This window comes from Phaethon aethereus, assembly GCF_964289735.1.
Source record: "Phaethon aethereus genome assembly, chromosome: 3".
In the NCBI taxonomy this organism is placed as follows: Eukaryota; Metazoa; Chordata; class Aves; order Phaethontiformes; family Phaethontidae; genus Phaethon; species Phaethon aethereus.
Window position 1 is genome coordinate 24,930,029 of NC_138576.1, and position 18,332 is coordinate 24,948,360.

Sequence of the window (18,332 nt, forward strand, 5' to 3'; positions counted from 1 at the left end):
TTTAGGCCTGCAGATTTCTTATGTAACAAAAAGGTTATATCTCCATTAATTGCAAGTGGTCAGGTATCTGTGCATCTTTTTACTGTATGTCTAGCAAAACTCTAAAACTAGGCATTAATCATAGTTATAATTTTCTTAAGAATTTTCATTAGACATTTTCTAGCATGCAAAAATCTCTGTATTTAAAAAAAAAAGTTTCCTGCTGGTCTGGAGGACATTTCTTTTTGTGTTGCTTTGTCATGAAAAAAGTGATGCTTCACTTGTAAAAGAATTATGAGCTAACGTTCACTCTAGTTCTTCTAAAAGTATCATACATACTTAAAATCTCCTTAGTGCAAACGCTGGGACAGTACCACAACTCAAACTAGCAGAATTTTCTAATACTGGAATGCACTGTTTGTGAAAGCAAACTCATTACTGAGATTTCTTTTCATGCAACATGAATTTTGGAATAAGGAAATACAATCTCTATAATAACATTAAAGTTTATATACTAAACAGAGAAAGAAGTTCTCTTTTGCTTCAAAACAGGCTTAGTATGACTTCCTTCATTGATGCAGATCTCATACCAATTTTTTCAGTAGTTTCCTTTTACCACATCATGCATTTTCTATTACTGACACAGTGAGGCACAACTCATTCTATTCTTTCAATTGTTAGTAATGGTCTAAACCAACTGTTTCTCTGTATTATTCATAGAAGAAGTAAACAACAACACATTCAAGCTATAAACAGACTTTAACAGCATCAACTAAGAAGTTCAATTGCTGTGGAAGTAGAACCCAAGATGTAAATCAGTATTTCCATTTCATGAAGAAAGTCAGTGTCAAGTGTGCACAAAATCAAAAACCCTAAGAAAATGTATTTAGTGACCCCAAAAAGGTAACTATTCTTATCTGTCATGTTTAGCACATGAAATGTAGGGAGATAGTCCAAGTCACAAGGATGTTCAGGAGAAAATGTATACTGCTTCTGTTCTCATTTCTACCAGTTTTGAAACTTTACGCTCAAACCAAAAACTCCTGTACAAGATGAAAAAGGAAAATCACTGTTAGAACATTGAAGAATCTAGATTTCTAAATCAGAGAAATTTCACAGGAGAATGAGAAAGATACACTGGAAAACAAGCACATGGTTAAAAATATTTAAAAATATAAATAAAAAGTGCAAAAACAAAAGAAGTGTCTCAAATGGGTTGAACCTCAGCAACACCTTTAGATGACTTTTTTTCTTGAAAAAATAGTTACAGATATTATTCCAAGCATGAATTTCTCTATTTAGTAAATAACTTAGATATCCAAGTGTGGCTCTGGATTGAATTTAGGGAGAAACTAATTTGTCAATTTAATTGACAACTAAGTTCTTTTCTGTTTCCATCTTTCAGTCTCTGCTTTGGAAAACCTTATTTCTCTGCACTTGATAATATATATTGTAAAGAAAGTGAGGCACTAAGTAAGAATAATTTTCACTAATTAGTCACAACCAAAATGTAATAATTATATGTAATGATGCAATTTTATATAATAATAATAGCAAAAGATTGTATCATCCAAATGAGAGGAATAAGATTTCACTTCTGTTCTTTTCCCTTTTTAACTTGTCACTGCAAGAATCAGTATCTGTATTCCCACAGTAGCAGACAAAATTCAAATCATATCTGATGAAACAGAATAGACAAAAAAAATAGGTTTTTTTTTTTTAATCTTAGAAAGATGGAAACTTACGATTTTTCACAAGAATATTCTACACGTGTGTAAAAATGCTGATGGTAGATAAAACAGTGTTTCTCAGCTAACTATAATTACAACTTAAAACCTTAAATTTGTAATCATGCCCACACATCCTTTCCTTTCTGCTTGATCATTATCCAAGTGATATTAGTTGGGCTAAAGGGCATGAAAGGCAGTTTATGTGCATACAGTAAGGAAAGAACCATGCAAACATCAGTGCTCATCTATGGTTTGAGACCAAAGTTCTTTATTTTATTCAGATTTCTTGGATATATCTACACCTTTTGGATGGAATGTTTTGGAACCATATATTACACTCACTTCTCTGACCAACAGTAACACACTCATTTAGAGGTTTCAGTGGAAATTTTTTGCATACTTTACAAAGTGTCCTGTATTCATACGTAAAGTTACTTCTATATGGTCACTCTCTAAAGAGAGCATTGGCCTGATTTAAAGTATTGCCTGATAAAGGCTTTCAAATAGCAATACAGATAGACAGCTCTAGTTCCCTTCATCATGTGCTAGAAATATCTACGTAGAATAACTGAAGCAAATTACTCATTTGTCATTCAGTTAAGCTTTCTTAATAGATATCTATTGACTAGCATTTAATGTAATTAAATTCAATAGCCTAATGTCCATGATTGATCTGTGTCTTGCTGTATGACCAGCATGAATTATATTTCTTATTATTCAAATCTGATGTAAATACTTCTAATGAAAAGTAAGAAGTTTCAAACATCTGCCTTAAGCATTATATTATCAGACATACTTTGCAAAATGAACTGCGCTGGTTTCAACCTTCATTTTAATAGACCTGGGGAAAAAAATAAACTCATTTATTTACCGTTTACCTTTCTGTGCTGTGTTTGCTGCTCATCAAGTCTGAGATGTTTCTATCTCTGGAGACTAAATACATTTATACTTACAGCAGCAATACTTCAAAAACAGGTTGTTATGCAGATTGCCTAAGCTTTTCTGTAATTTGCAAGTAAGAAATCTTGGGTAAAGCATGCCTGTCTCTGAATAGCAATCCATTTTGAAAATACTTACTTTAATATTGTCATGTAGATCACTAGCATTTTAATTTAGCACTTCTCGTTTTAGAAGTAATGGGATTTTTTTTCAAACGGAATAAAATTTTTGAAAAGAAAAAAGAAGAGGAAAAAGTTTTATATATATTGATAGGCTATTCTAAATATTAAAGAAAACTTTTTAATGTTAAAGGTGTGCTACTGGTTAAGTTTGATCATTTCAATAATACAAGCTTTTTTTTTTCCTGCTGTGGATATAGTGTTATTAATTCAATATTTTTAATCCCCAGTTAGTTTAACTGGCCTCTTCCCTCAAAAAAATCTTTTGATATTTCTGCTGATTAATCATTCAACTACTGTTCTTTGTACCATGTCAATGTTTTCTGAGAGAATGAAGTGCAATTCAATACACTGGAGCACTGCCTTTCCTCTGCACATGGCTCTGAATTCAGAGCATGTTTGTGTGATCACAGCAGATTTTGAATAATCCTTTTTATGTACTCTGTGGAACTGCTGTGTTCAGTTTTAGGCACTGTAGCTCAAGAAACATGTAGAACAACTGGAGATTGTCCAGTGGACAATAATGAGAATCACTGGTCTAAGAAGTATGAAGAAAGAGTGAGAATAGAATAGAATCGAATCAAGTGAAATCAAATAGAATAGAATAGAACAGAATAGAATAGAATAGGCTATTTCAGTTGGAAAAGACCTACAATGATAATTTAGTCCAATTCCCTGACCAATTCAGGGCTGACCAAAAGTTAAAGCATATTATTAATGGCATTGTCCAAACCCCTCTTATACACTGACAGGCTTGGGGCATCAAGCACCTCTCTAGAAAGACTGTTACAGTGTTTGACTACTGTCTCAGCAAAGAAATGCTTCCTAATGTCCTGCTTCCAGTCTGAACCTCCCCTGGTACAGATTTGAACCATTCCCACAAATCTGATCACTGGATCCCAGGGAGAAGAGATCAGCACCTCCCTCTTCATTTCCCCTCCTCAGGAAGCTGTAGAGAGCAATGAGGTCACCCCTCAGCCTCCTTTTCTCCAAACAAGACAAACCCAGAGTCCTTAGCTGCCCCTTATAGGACATGCCTTCCAGACCTTTCACCAGCTTTGTTGCCCTCTTCTGGATGCACTCAAGGACCTTCACATCCTTCTTAAATTCTGGGGCCGAGAACTGCATGCAGTACTCAATGTGAAGTCGCACCAATGCTGAATACAGCAGGATAATCACCTATTTTGACTGGCTGGTTATGCTGTGTTTGATGCAACCCAGAATACAGTTTGCCCTCTTCCCTGCCAGGGCACACTGCTGACTCATATTGAGCCTGCTGTGGACCAGCACCCCCAGATCCCTTTCTGCATGGCTGCTCTCCAGCCACTCCTCTTAACTTGTATTTGTGCCCAGCATTACTCCAACCCAGGTGCAGAATCTGGCATTTTGATTTGTTAAATTTCATCCCATTAATCATAGTTCAATGTTCCAATCTATCTAGAACCCTCTGAGCTAGAGGGATAGTACACCCACTCATCCCACAGTTGGACAACTTGTCCAGATGGATGTTGTGAGGGACAGTATCAAAAGCCTTACTAAAATCCAGAAAAACTACATTTGCCACCTTCCCTTCATCCACTAGGCAGGTGACCTTATCATAGAAGGATATCAAATTAGTTGAACAGGTCTTTTGTGAACCCATGTTGACTGTGCCTGATGATTGCATGATTCTTTAAATGCCTTTCAATAGTACCCAGTATAATCTTCTCCATATTTTTTCCAGGAACTGAGGTTAGAGTAACAGGTCTGTAGTTCCCTGGGTCTTCCCTCATACCCTTTTTGTTGATTAGAATAATATTGGCCAGCTTCCAGTGAGCAGGGACCTCCCCAAACTCCCAAGACCTTTAGTAGATGGTAGAGTGCAGTCCTTCCATAATATCTGCTAGCTCCTTCAGAACTCTGGGGTGAATATCATCAGGCCCCATGGACTTGTGAACATTCAGCTGATACAGCTGGTCCCTTAGGATTTCAGTGTCCACAAATGGAAAGTCATTGTGTCCACACTCATCATCCTCCAACTCAGGGGACCAGGCAGCCCAAGGTCTATCAGTATTACTAAATGCTGAGGCAAAAAATGCATTGAATGCCTCTGCTTTTTCTTCATCCCTATTAGTCAGATGACCATCTTCAACAAGTGACAGTCCAATGTTTTCTTTAGACCCCTTTTTGCTATTAACATACTTTAAAAAGCCCTCCTTATTATCTGAAACAACACTGGCCAGTTTCAATTCTAATTGAGCTTTGGCCTTTTGTGTTTTTCCTGTATAAATGAACCTCAGCTCTCTACTTTTCCTGCAAAGCCTGACCTCATTTCCAGACATCATACAGTTGCTTTTTCCTCTTGAGCTCCACAAGCAGTTCCCTGTTCAGACAAGCTGGTCTTGTGCCCTGCTTGCTTGACTTATGACAGAGTGAAATTGCCTGTTCCTGTGCTTCTAAAAGGTAGTTCTCAAAGAGTGACAAACACTCATGGGCTCCTAAGCCCTCGAAAGCAGATTTGCAGGGTACTGCTGAATAACTTAAAATTTGTTCTCCTGAAGTCCAGGTTAGCAACTCTGCTGTCCTTTTTTCTTATTACACTGAAAATTTTAAAGTCAACCATTTCATGACCACTGTGGCCAAGGCAGTCAGCTACCATCATGTCCCCCTCAAGTCCTTCTCTATTCACAAAGAGCAAGTCTAGGAAGGCATCTTTTCTAGTTAGCTCACTGAGTACCTATAACAAGAAGTTATCTCCTACAACATTCAAGAAATTACAAGACCTGCTTGTCACAGCAGTATGATACTCCCAGTTGATGTCTGGGAAGTTGAAATCTCCCATAAGGACAAGGGCTACCTATCTGGAAATTTCTCCTAATCACTTATAGAATAACTCATCAACCTGGCTGGGTGATTGGTAATAGGCACCCATTACAACATCTTTTTTTTCCATTGCCCCAATCCTTACCCAGAGGGTCTCAACCCCATCATCACTAACTGTAAAGGGTGTGCAGTCAAACCTCTCCCTTACGTGTGGTGTGACACCTCCACTTCACCAGCCCAGCCTATCCTTCCTCAACAGCCTGTAGCCCTCCATTGCAGCACTCCAATCATGGGAATCATTCCACCAAGTCTCACTAATGCCAATGATATCGTAGCTCTGGGAGCTTAGTAACGCCTCCAGTTCACCATGTTTGTTTGTCATGCTGTGTGCGTTGGTATACAAGCATTTCAGATATGCTTCTGAGGCCTCCATGCTCCCAGGAGCAGTGTAAAGGTTCCCAATAGGATTGCCACCCTCTGGTGATGCCATGCCAAGCCCTGGCTTACGTACTGCTGTCCTGTTGGTATCCCCTTCCCCCACTGATTCTTGCAGTGGCTGAAACACAGCAAGACAGTTATCTCTACAGAAGATAGTGACTGAGTGTATTGGGTGCAGGAGTGTGCTAGTTTAGGCTGGGACTGAGCTAATTTTCTTCATAGTAGCTAGTATGGGGCTATGTTTTGGATTTATGATGAAAACAGTGGTGGTAACACTGGGATGTTTTTGTTATTGTTGAGAAGTGCTTACACAGAGTAAGGACTTTTCTGCTTCTCTCACCACCCCACCAGTGAGTATGCTGGGGGAGCACAAGAAGTTGGGAGGGGACACAGCTGGGACAGCTGACCCAAAATACCCCAAAGGGGTATTCCATATCATATGACGTCATGCTCAGCATATAAAGCTGGTGGAAGACAAAGGACGTTCAGAGTGACGATCTTTGTCTTCCCAAGTAACTGTTACGTGTGATGGAGGCCTGCTTCCCTGGAGATGACTGAACACCTGCCTGCCCATGGGGAGTGGTGAATGAATTCCTCGTTTTGCTTTGCTTGCATGAGCTGCTTTTGCTTTACCTATTAAACTGTCTTTGTCTCAACCCATGAATTTTCTCACTTTAGCCCTTCTGATTCTCTTTCCCATCCTGCCATAGTTTTGTTTGGCTTGCACATGCAGCTTTTGCCTGGGATGCGAAGAAGACTGAAGAACCAAGCAGGGAAATTGACCCTGGAATAGGGGGAGGAGAGTGTTGTTTTGATGATTATTTTTCTCTGAAACATATTTGACCGTATTTAAGTTGGCAATACATTAAATTAACTTTTCCCAAATTGAGTCCTGTGACAGTAATCCCTCTGTCCTTACATCAACCCACAAGATTTTTCATCCTAATTTTGCCCCTGTCTCATTGAAAAGGGGGAATGAGTGAGCAGTTGGATGAGGGTATGGCTGCTGGCCAAGGATAACCCAGCACACTGAAAAAACAATAGTTTTCAAAATCATTAAAAAGAATGAAAGAAGAATAAATTAACTTCTATTTGTCCACTGGGGATACAAAATGAAATAATGTAATTCTTTACACTACAGAAAAACAGATTCAGGTTATATATACTAGAAAAAAATTTGCAAGGGAAAAAAGAAGTAAATTACTGAAATAGAGTACTCAGGAAGGTCTTCAAGATCAGGTTAAATGACAATATTTCAGGGGTGCTAAGAAGATCTCTTCAAGTAACTTTCAACAATATTTTGCAACAATTGTTTGCTGTCAATAAATTCAAATAAATTAAAACCCTTTCACAATCATGTATAACTTCACAATTCTTATATTCACACCATTTTACTCTTTCTCTAAAAGTGAGTTGAATTTTACTTGTTTGAAAAACTGAAATGCTTTTCAAATTCAGAATCTGGAAAGCAAAACCATATATTGTTGGTTAGTTCAAGATTCTAAATTAACTCTCAAAAATTCTAAATGTAATGTTATAGCAATTAATAATTTTAAGATGATGTCCTAATTGGTATCTCAAGTCATGTACTCCAAGTCAGGCTCAGTTAATTATTGTTTTGATCCAGTACAAAGACAGGCAGTGGTAGCCCATTGCAAATGAGAGGCCACGTCACATGGCAGAGGAGTTTGCATTGCACTAGCTAGTTCTGATAGCAGGCAAGAATCACAGAATCACGAATCATTACAGTTGGAAAAGGCCTTTAAGATCATCAATCCTCTATATTTAGCATGCATAGATAGCAGTTTTACTATATTCTTTTCATTTGCCTCAAGCTATACTTTTCAGATTAAGAAAAGAAATTTGAAATGCTTTTCACAGAATCACAGAATCATTAAGGTTGGAAAAGTACTTTAAGATCATAAAGTCCAACCATCAACCCAACACCACCAGGCCCACTAAACCATGTCCTGAAGTGCCACATTGACATGTTTTTTGAACACCTCCAGTGACGGCGACTCCACCACCTTCCGGGGCAGCCTGTGCCAATGCTTGACCACCCTCTCAGTGAAGAAATTTTTCCTAATATCCAGTCTAAACCTCCCCTGGCACAACTTGAGGCCATTTCCTCTCATCTTGTCGCTAGTTATTTGGGAGAAGAGACCAACACCCACCTCACCACAACCTCCTTTCAGGTAATTGTAGAGAGTGATAAGGCCTCCCCTCAGCCTCCTCTTCTCCAGACTGAACAACCCCAGCTCGCTTAACTGCTCCTCATAACACTTGTTCTCCAGCCCCCTTCACCACCTTTGTTGCCCTTCTTTGGACACGCTCCAGCACCTCAATGTCCTTCTTGTAGTGAGGGGCCCAAAACTGAACACAGGATTCAAGGTGTGGCCTCACCAGTGCCAAGTAGAGGGCCACAATCACTTCCTTACTCCTGCTGGCCACACTATTTCTGATACAGGCCAGGATGCTGTTGGCCTGCTTGGCCACCTGGGCACACTGCTGGCTTGCATTCAGATGGCTGCAACCAGCACTCCCAGGTCCTTTTCTGCCGGGCAGCTCTCCAGCTATTCTTCCCAAAGCCTGTAGCGTTGCATGGGGTTGTTGTGGCCTAAATGCTGGGCCCGGCACTTGGCCTTGTTAAACCTCATATAGTTGACCTCTGCCCATCGATCCAGCCTGTCCCGATCCCTCTGCAGAGCCCTCCTGCCCTCCAGCAGATCAACACTCCCACACAGCTTGGTGTCGTCTGCAAACTTACTGAGGTAGCACTCTATCTCTTCATCCAGATCATCAATAAAGATATTGAACAAGACCAGCCCCAGAACTGAGCCCTGGGGAACACCACATGTCACCGGCTGCCAACTGAATTTGAACTCCATTCACCACAACCCTCTGGGCTTGGCCTTTGTCCTAGTTTCAGCCAGGATAGAGCTGCAGTCAGTGTGAGGCTATGCTTTGGATTTGGGATGAGAAAATGTTGAGAACGTCCTGATGTTTTGAGTTGTTGCTAAGTAGTCAAGGACAGTCCAGCTTCTCGTGCTGGGCTGCCAGCGAGCAGGCTGGGGGTGCACAGGAAGCTGGGAGGGGACACAGCTGGGAGAGCTGACCCAGGCTGGCCAAAGAGATATTCCCTACCATACAATGTCATGGCCAGTACATAAACTGGACTTAGCTGGGGGGTGGAAATCGCTGCTCGGGGACAGGCTATCGATTGCCGGGTGGTGAGCAATCGCTGTATTTGGCATCACTTGTTCTTGTACATTCCTTTGTCAGTATTATTATTGTTATCATTGTTGTTTCCTTCTCTCTTGCTGTTCTATTAAACTGTTTTTATCTCAACCCATGAGTTTTTTCTCAATTCTCTCCCCCACTGGAGGAGGGGGGAGTGAGTGAGCAGCTGTGTGGTGCTTAATTGCCGGCTGGGGCTAAAGCACAACAGCCGTCCAGACAGTTCTTCACCCAGTGAAGAGTCACTAAGAGTCTACACCTGCCTAAGCCACGAGCCATCAGTTTCTCCAGGAGAATGCTGTGGGACATGATGTCAAAGGCTTTACTAAAGTCCAGGTAGACAACAGCCACAGCTTTTCTCTCACCCACTAAGTAGGTCACCTGCCTGGTCATAGAAAGAGATCAGGTTGGTCAAGCAGGACCTGCTTTTCATGAACCATGCTGGCTGTCTGGGCGTGATCCCTGGGTTGCCCTGCACATGCCCTGTGAGCACCCTCAAGATGAACCTCTCCAAAATCTTCCCTGGTACCGAGGTCAGGCTGATAGGTCTGTAGTTCCACAGATACTAGTTCTGACCCTTCTTGGAGATGGGCATCACACTGGCAAGCCTCCAGTCATCTGGGACCTACCCTGTTAACCAGGACTGCTGATAAATGATGGAGAGTGGCTTGGCAAGCTCCTCCACCAGCTCCCTCAGTACTTTCAGGTGGATCCCATCCAGCCCCATAGACTTGTGGGTGTCCAGGTGGCACAGCAGGTTGTTAACTGCTTCCTCCTGGATTATGGAGAGTTTATTCTGCTCTCCGTCCCTGTCTTTCAGCTCAAGGAGCTGAATACCCTGAGGGTACCTGGTCTGGCTATTAACAACTGAGGCAAAGGCGGCATTAAGTACCTCAGCCTTTTTCCTCATCCTTGGTGACAGTGTTCCCCCCCCATCCAATAAGGGATGGAGATTCTCCTTGAAGAGTAAAGGACTCTTGCCCATCTTAATTATCTATACTAGCAATAAGTTATTTTTGTATATAAGCAAAACTATTTAAGAAATAGTTTTTCCTTTTATTACTTTAGAAACTATATTCAAATAAATTACAACTGGTGCTTTTAACTTTTACTGTGAAATGGAGAAGAGCACATTATTCATAATAAGAAATTATACATGAAACTGAATTATCTTATAATTTTAATTCAGATTTTTTTGAAGAAGATAAACAAGGGGTTTTTTACTAAACTATTTTATAGGCCTCTTCTACCATACTAAATGCTAAATGATTATATATTCCTGAATGACCAGTTCAAGGAATATGTGTACATAGAACATCAACATTACCAGTGAAGATTTTCCTGAGAACGTTCAAAGAAAATATGCATGAGAAATACATGCCTACTTACATTTGCAAACAGGTGGCCTCCCTTTGTTGCTCCACAATCCATCTTCTTGACACACTGCTGTTGCTTGTTGACTAGATTCTAGCTTGAAGCCCTCATTACATTCATATATCAATCTACTGCCCAAAGTGAATTCATTACCTAGAACTGAACCATTCCCAGGGGAGACAGGAATACCACAAGATACAGCTGGAAAAAAAAGTAAAAAGATAAAGAAATGGCATTTTCTCATGTATTTTTAAAAAATTGTCCCACCACTGAAATAAGAACAGTTTAGTAATTTTTTACATATCCTCTTCATAACAACTGAAATTAATTTTCCATCGTATTTAGAACATTTTGATAAATGTAACAATATTTAAAACATTGATAAGCACTTTGAAGTTCATCTGATATAGACAAGCATTTTATATATAATTATTTTGTTTAATCCAATCACTGTGGGCACAGGAATTTCAATATAGGCTAAGGGTAATGGTATATTTGCTAGGGAAAAAATCAAGAAAGTGTCCAAAGTGATTTGGTCCAAGAATCAGTGAACTGTAAAATTCTTAAATGTTTTCTAACAATCCGTTTCCATTCTCTCAGGGTTTCATTCATTCCTGCACTACTATAAACAAAATTTCATATTTCTTTTTTCTATACTTTTAAAACAATATTTAAGAATTGTTTTTTTTCTTAAATTGTTATTTAAGAATACAATTTAACATTTTTATTAAATGTTTGATAAATAATAATAAATAATTTATGAGAAAAGCATTTAAATATATGAGTAGACAGGGAAGAGTTCCAGGGAAGTTAAGGGCATTATTCAGATATTTAAACGATTATTTACATACTTGACTAATTCACTTCAGTATGCTAAATGTTATGTGAATTCAGGTTTATTCATTCTCCATATCATGAAGGAAATTATTTCCTGAATTATTATCACTTTTTTTCCTCCTTCAGAATTTCTTTCCAGAGAAGCAGTTGTTCTTTGGAGGTCACAAAGTTTAATTTGCTGTCAACCTAGTAAAGTTTGAGTAGCATCTAGGTTTTTGGCTTATTTATTTATTTATTTTTACCATAACTCTGCACCGTTCATTTAACAGTATCTCATAACATAAAATTTTAAGGCAGACTATAATTGCAAAAATATCTATTTCAGTCACTTCTATGAAAGAGCTCCACAGCAGGACTGCCTTCTTCCATTTGAATTCTCAGCTCCCTTGATTTTTATAATGAAAAGAAGAAAGGCAACTCTTCAGTATCTGTTTTTAAAATTTCTTGTAATGCTGTGCTTTATTTTAAAATGGTTATTTATGCACAGAGATTAAGTCTAGATGCTTGAATAAGTCAGTAATATTGGTAAAGATTTTATATTTGCCCTATGGCACTTCTGAAGGGAAAGTCATAGTATTATTTTCTCTGAAAGGATATTATTTTCTGCAAAATGGTAACTTGGAGCAGAGAACCCATCACATTATTGCAACGAATCTATTTAAAGAGTTCATATAAGCCAATGTATGTGTGTACAGAATCACTACCTGCTTTGAGTTTGGCATCCAGTTTATTGCTCTTCAGTAAATACACTGAATAAAATACAGCTTTGAAGGTTTAATTTCTAAATATTTAGCAATAAAGCGTGGAGTTTTGCAAATGAAAATGTCTTTGCCATATATACAGTCAAATGTAAGAAGTAACTCCACATTTTAACAGTTAAAAAGTCCTTTGGGTATTTGTTCCTTTCCCCTTGACACTATGAAGTTTTATTATTTTAATAGAGTCAATATATTTCAAAAGAAGAAATGACAGCCTTTGTCTGAAATCCGTTAAACAAAGGTGAAAATAAGTATTTTTCAAAAAAATCTGATTTTTATTATAATTTACCCGATTCAATGTAAATGATTAATTTCACAACACATTGTCATGGTACCATAAACACAACTCTCTAATTTGTTTTCAATATTCCCAAGCTGTGATATTTGATGCATTTAAATTAAATACAACACATTATTATGCATATGTTTATTATGAGGAGAGGTAAGCATTATAAAATGATGAAATGAAAATAAATGATGGTTATTTCATTTAGTTTTTTTGCTTCCACGTGGAATCTGTCAAATTGCTAATAGAAGTAGAACTGTAGGAATGTTCCAAAATAAGCTGCTTCCTTTGAAACACAACTTCTTGGCACTTTTTGCACCTAACCAGTGCTGCTCTTTTCTTCTCAAAGTTGAGTATTTCTCCCTCATTCGGTAAGGGCTGAGCCTCCTGCCACTAGAAAGACTACTAGTAGGACAGAGAAGGGAGAGAGAGATGATAAGGAAGGGGTTCTGGAGACCCATGTCTACTGCTTTCACTGGTGTTAGAGAAAGTGGAGAAGGGGAAGGATAAAAGCAAGTTCTGCTGCTTCTGGGAGAAGATCCTTGTACTAGGAGTCATTCCCCACAAGGTGACCGCAGCAGGAGTGATAGCTTTTCAGGGCTCTGGTGCACTCAAAACAGGCAGCAGAGCTGCATCTGGTTCAATGCTCTATCGACTCCCCTAATAACCAGTTAAATCCTTTACCTACAATGAGAACCAACTCTGACCCTCTGTCACGTAAGCAGAGTTTTACACTTGCAAAATCATAGCATCATGGAATAGTTTGGGTTGGAAGGGACCTTTAAAGATCACCTAGTTCAACACCCCTGCAATGAGCACAGACATCTTCAACTAGATCAGGCTGCTCAGAGCCCTGTCCACCCTCTCCTTGAATGTTTCCAGGGATGGGGAATGTTTGTTTGCATGCTGAATTGACAGAAAGTTAAACTGTCACTCTGTTTTACTACATCATAAAAAATGACTATGCATTCTCCATTTCCAGTCATGCTTACTGTGAAATGTTTCAGTGTCTCCAGAGCCTTGCACTGCGTCCCTTCCTGTCCTAACAATCCTCTCAGTTCTCTTCTGCTTTGTGGCAATGTGTCTGAATGTTTGATGCAAAATGTAATTGGGTTAAGATTTAACTTTTTGTCAACTTCTTCAGGTCTCCTTTCTGATATCAAAACAACAATCTCTGTGTTAAGTGTGCATACTTTTAATTTTATAATACCAAAATTCAGAACTATCGGTCTATACACCCATCCATGTATGTGTACATCTGTCCATACAGGTGGACCTTATTCTAGTTCCTTCTAAATACTTCAAACATGAATTAACTTCAAATAATTTAGTGGTTTTTATGGAGCAAGAAGAATTGATTATATCATTTGAAAACAAACAGAAGACCCCGGTTTGTTTAGTTTGTGTTAGAAACAAATACTTCTGTTAGCATTTGCTCTTCACATCTTGCAATAACCTTTCTAGAAACCACTGAAAATTTAAATACTACGTAAATCTTATGTGCTAATTAAGTTAAAGATAAAAGATGTACAATGCCCAGGTCGCACGCAGGTGGTCCTATCAGTTGTGTCAGATCTGATGCAATGTCCAGTGTACTAAAGCACCTCAAATTCTATGCTTACCTATCACACTTCACCACTTTTGTTCTTAGTCTTGTACCTCAGTTCTCTACTGTATCTCTTCTTTCCTCAGCTGCTGCTGAATCTTGTACTGCTACATTGTGAGGTTATTGTCACTGCTGCTTTAGCTACTAATCATGAAAGCAGTTTTGCATTCCAGCACCGTTCCTGTTGCAGTCTGCCTGTTTATTTGTTGTTTGCTCCTCCCCCAGAAACTGTGATTGGAAAGAAATATTCCTCCTGCGACTAATTTCTTCAGGCTGCTAATGGCTTTTTAGAACAGTAGTGTCCAAACAAAACATTAGCACAGCCAGTTTCACTAAATAGCAAGTACTTTGATATTTGAAATAAAGTTACCTGAAATGACTGAAATGGCATATTGTCTTTGAACAGTGGAAACGATGTCACTATTGTCCCACATCCAAGTACTTTGAAGTTCCTAGCTTCCCATATGATTGTAAAATGGTAAAGAATGGTGTCAGGAAGTCTTCTGACTTGAAGAATTGTCAACATGCTTCTTAGATCAATGATTAGATGAGACTGCCAGGATCCATCTGGCAGATGTGCATTCAGAATGTGAAAAATACATAACTCAACCTTAATTGTCTCTATTATCTTGCTCAGCAGAAAAATATGCTTCTTCCAAAGAACATGTAATCAATGCAAGTGGAAAAGCCTTTTATTACCTAGAAACTGAGATGCAGTTTTAGTTGTTCTTTAATGTTCTACATGCGTTACTGGAATTTATTTCTTATCAAACCCAGTAAATTTAAAGTTTATGGCAATCCTTTAAAATATCTATACACCTATACACCTTTAAAATGATTATGTGTTATTCATATTTAAAGAGTGCAAACTCACTGCATACAGAAAAGAAGCTGGAGACTGCATTACAGTCAGACATTGAGTTTATTTTCACACACTAGAAAATCCCTAAATTTAATGCACAAGCACTTATCATTTAGTGACCTGTTTCTGGCATTGAACATACTGCTGAGAAAAGCATTTCAATACCCTAAATTTAAAGGTAGCAATAGGCAAGTCACTAAAAGTGGGATTCATAACAAAAAACATGCTGAGTGGCTTATGTCTACGATAGCCAATTGAAAATATTGGGGAGAACCATGCCACACCACAGAAATCTGAATTCTCAGCTCAAGAACAGGGCTGTGTGGTCTAGGGCTGTGGGTGCAAAAAAAGGTCTTGAATGGTCACCTATTCTGTTCTCCTGTCACAAGCCAAAATTATACTTGACCAAAGTTCATCTAATTTGTTCCTGAAAGACCCCCAATGATGAAAATTCCACATTCTCCACAGGCAATCTATGCCAGTGTTTCACTAGACCCTGTGAGAAAAGAAGAAAAAAATAAAGAAAATTCTAACTTTATATTCCATTGAAGTAAACTTAGCTGTAATTTCTCTATCTAGAAAGGTCATAAATAATTATTTCATTCTTCTTTGGAGCTACTTTTAGCACATTAGAAGATTGTTATCAGGTTTCCCCTCAAACTTCTGATTTTTAGTCTGAAGTACTATAACTTCTTTTACTGTTTTATATTTTGAAATATGATCATTGGTTCAGAATACATTATAAAAGGAAACTAGGATTTAGAATTCCTAACATGTACTATCTATCTAACTTTTTTAGGGACATGTTTTGCATAATAAAATTTGTCAAACAGGTAAAAAGTCAGAGTTTAATTCCATGCTCAAAAACCCAGAACAGCTAATTTTATGAAGAACAGTTTGGTGGTACCACACTCATGGCTTTTGGGCAAGCTGCAAATGGATGTTTTGAAGTCAGTTCCCTAAAAAAATATAATTGGTCTTCTATTCCAGGACAGACATGGAACCCAGTTGTGGTCCTGGAATAACCTCATTCAGCACAGCAAAAAATACAAGGATCTCTGCTGTTCTATCCACTTCAGCAAGTGCAGAGGAACCAACGGTGACAATACCTGGAATCAGGATTTTAAGCAGCAAATGTTAGCATCAGCTATATTTTTATAATGACCCTGTCATAGGTTTTAAGTCTTTCCAAGTTCTCATGATCAAGAAAAAAGAACTTTTTCCTTAAAGTAGGTAAGTAGGTTATAAATCCTACTCAAAAGGTGAAGAGCAGCCAAGTATTCATCAAGACTCTTTAAAATTATTTTTAACTCTTTTAAGAATGAGTGGTAGAAAATCACGAAGAACAAAGTCAAAGGCTGAGTCCTGTATGTGAAGAACAGGTGGAATCAAGAAGGATGTTTGCTCATGCCTCTCAGAGGAACGTAGCCACTCTGTTACACTCTTGCTGCCACCATGTCTCAGGCTCCAGATATCTGCAGTCCAGCACTCCTGACCCATATTGACCCTGACAACGTGCTTTCAGGTTTTTTTCTAACTGCTCTTCTTGTCAAGCTTTTCTTTTATTTGCCCTTATCACCTATTCATCCCTGAGCCTCAGCCTTCTTTTCCTGCTCTCCTCCAGCATGGTGATCTGGACATGAGCTAAGCAATGGCTTAGATGACATATATGGTTGCCAGGATCATTACTGGGGCCTATGCTATTTTCTCTCAGCAGTTACCTGTTGCTACTGCATAAGAATTGCCTTTTTCTCTGTTTATAAATAGTTTGAATGTAGCATGAGTCTTGTTTCTCTTTTGCCTTCACAAATTAAATAAAAGCAATAACAATAACGTCTAACTTCCTAGATGGGAGTGAAGTTCTTTATATATTGTACAGGACATTATTACATGCATCTGTACTTGATAAGACTGGAATTGAAAAATATACTCTGGCCCTATCAGATTAACCCATATTAGAGATGTGTTCATATTAAAAATGATATTGTTATACTAAATATGAAAAAAACCACTCCTTTTTGGTAATACAATTAAATTTTATTTCAAACATTAATTCTGACACAGTCAAGTTATTAATTACAAATGTAACCCTGCAGGACTGGTTTTACAAAAAATTCAGCATTAATCAAAGACACTTTTATTTGGAAACATCCTATAATGAAACATATGAGTTGGACCAAATGTGCAATTTTAATTAATTTTCAAAGAGAATGCATGTATTTTGAGAGTAGATAAATAATAGATTTAGAAACATACTTTCCATTTCAGAATTTTTTGAGATATATATGCTTCATCCACACATATAAGTTGGAATAACTGTGTCAGAGTTGTAAAAGTGACATATGAAAACTGGGGAATCCTACATTAATAAGAAATTTCTCGTAAAGATTAAACTCACTCCCTATCTCCCAAATCTTTTTTTCCCCTATGGCTAACAGAAATCTACATACCCACAGCCACATATATTGCTGAAAGCATAAATATTAAATTATGCTGAAATTATAAAATTAAAGAAAAAATGTATTTGTGAACATGCTACATTGCTAGAATTTCACAGATATTTCTTGCATATAGTGATAAAATAAGGATAGATGCAGCGTCTGAAGTATTTTATGACTTTCTTGAGCCTGCTTAATTTTTGTTCAGAATTTTTTACTTTCTGTGACTCTTTGTCCCCTGGTTATTGACAATCAAGTCCTGGGACCTCATGTCAAGTCCTGCACATATGTGCACAGCTTTCCTCCCACTGTCAACGTTCTGCCTTTAAAATTGGGGATATTTTTCTTAAATTCTTCAAAGAACTCTTCTCCTTACTATTTAGAACTCTTCACACACCTCATTACATTTAGATATAGTTTTCAAAGTTAGAATGGCAAATTGCAATCCTTTCTCTGCCACTGATATGAAAATGTGAACAAATCTAATACAAAAACTAGAAATGTAAAAGAAATCCACTTAAAATTAGACTATTCTAAAAGAAGGGGAGAAGCTAAGAAAAAAAATTCACACTTTTTTAAAGAATTCTGAATTGTTGGAACATCATATTTTCATCACAGAGATTTCTGCTATTTGGTCAAACAATACTGGTAGTAGCAGTAGCAGGTTACTATCATCTAGATGGATAAGCAATAGAAAGACATGGGGTAAATTTACATATAATTACTGACAGCTGAGGAATCATGAAGTCTTAAATTATGGAGAAAAGTGTGATGTAGAGGCTACTAAAGTTTATGGCCCCAACTCCTCCAGTCTAACAAACACACACAGAATATTGTTTCTATCCTCTCACACTCAAAATACCTGAG

General features: G+C 38.0%; 1 protein-coding gene across 1 annotated transcript in view; it reads right to left on the reverse strand.

Moving 5' to 3' along the window:
• The window catches only part of CSMD1 (CUB and Sushi multiple domains 1), a gene marked incomplete at both ends in the record, with an annotated part of 1,255,958 nt that overhangs the window by 75,578 nt on the left and 1,162,048 nt on the right, over positions 1–18,332 (reverse strand). Inside the window, one exon of the mRNA XM_081998094.1 lies at positions 10,694–10,879. Coding sequence (XP_081854220.1) covers positions 10,694–10,879 — 186 coding nt within the window. The remainder of the gene's footprint in view (positions 1–10,693; positions 10,880–18,332) is intronic.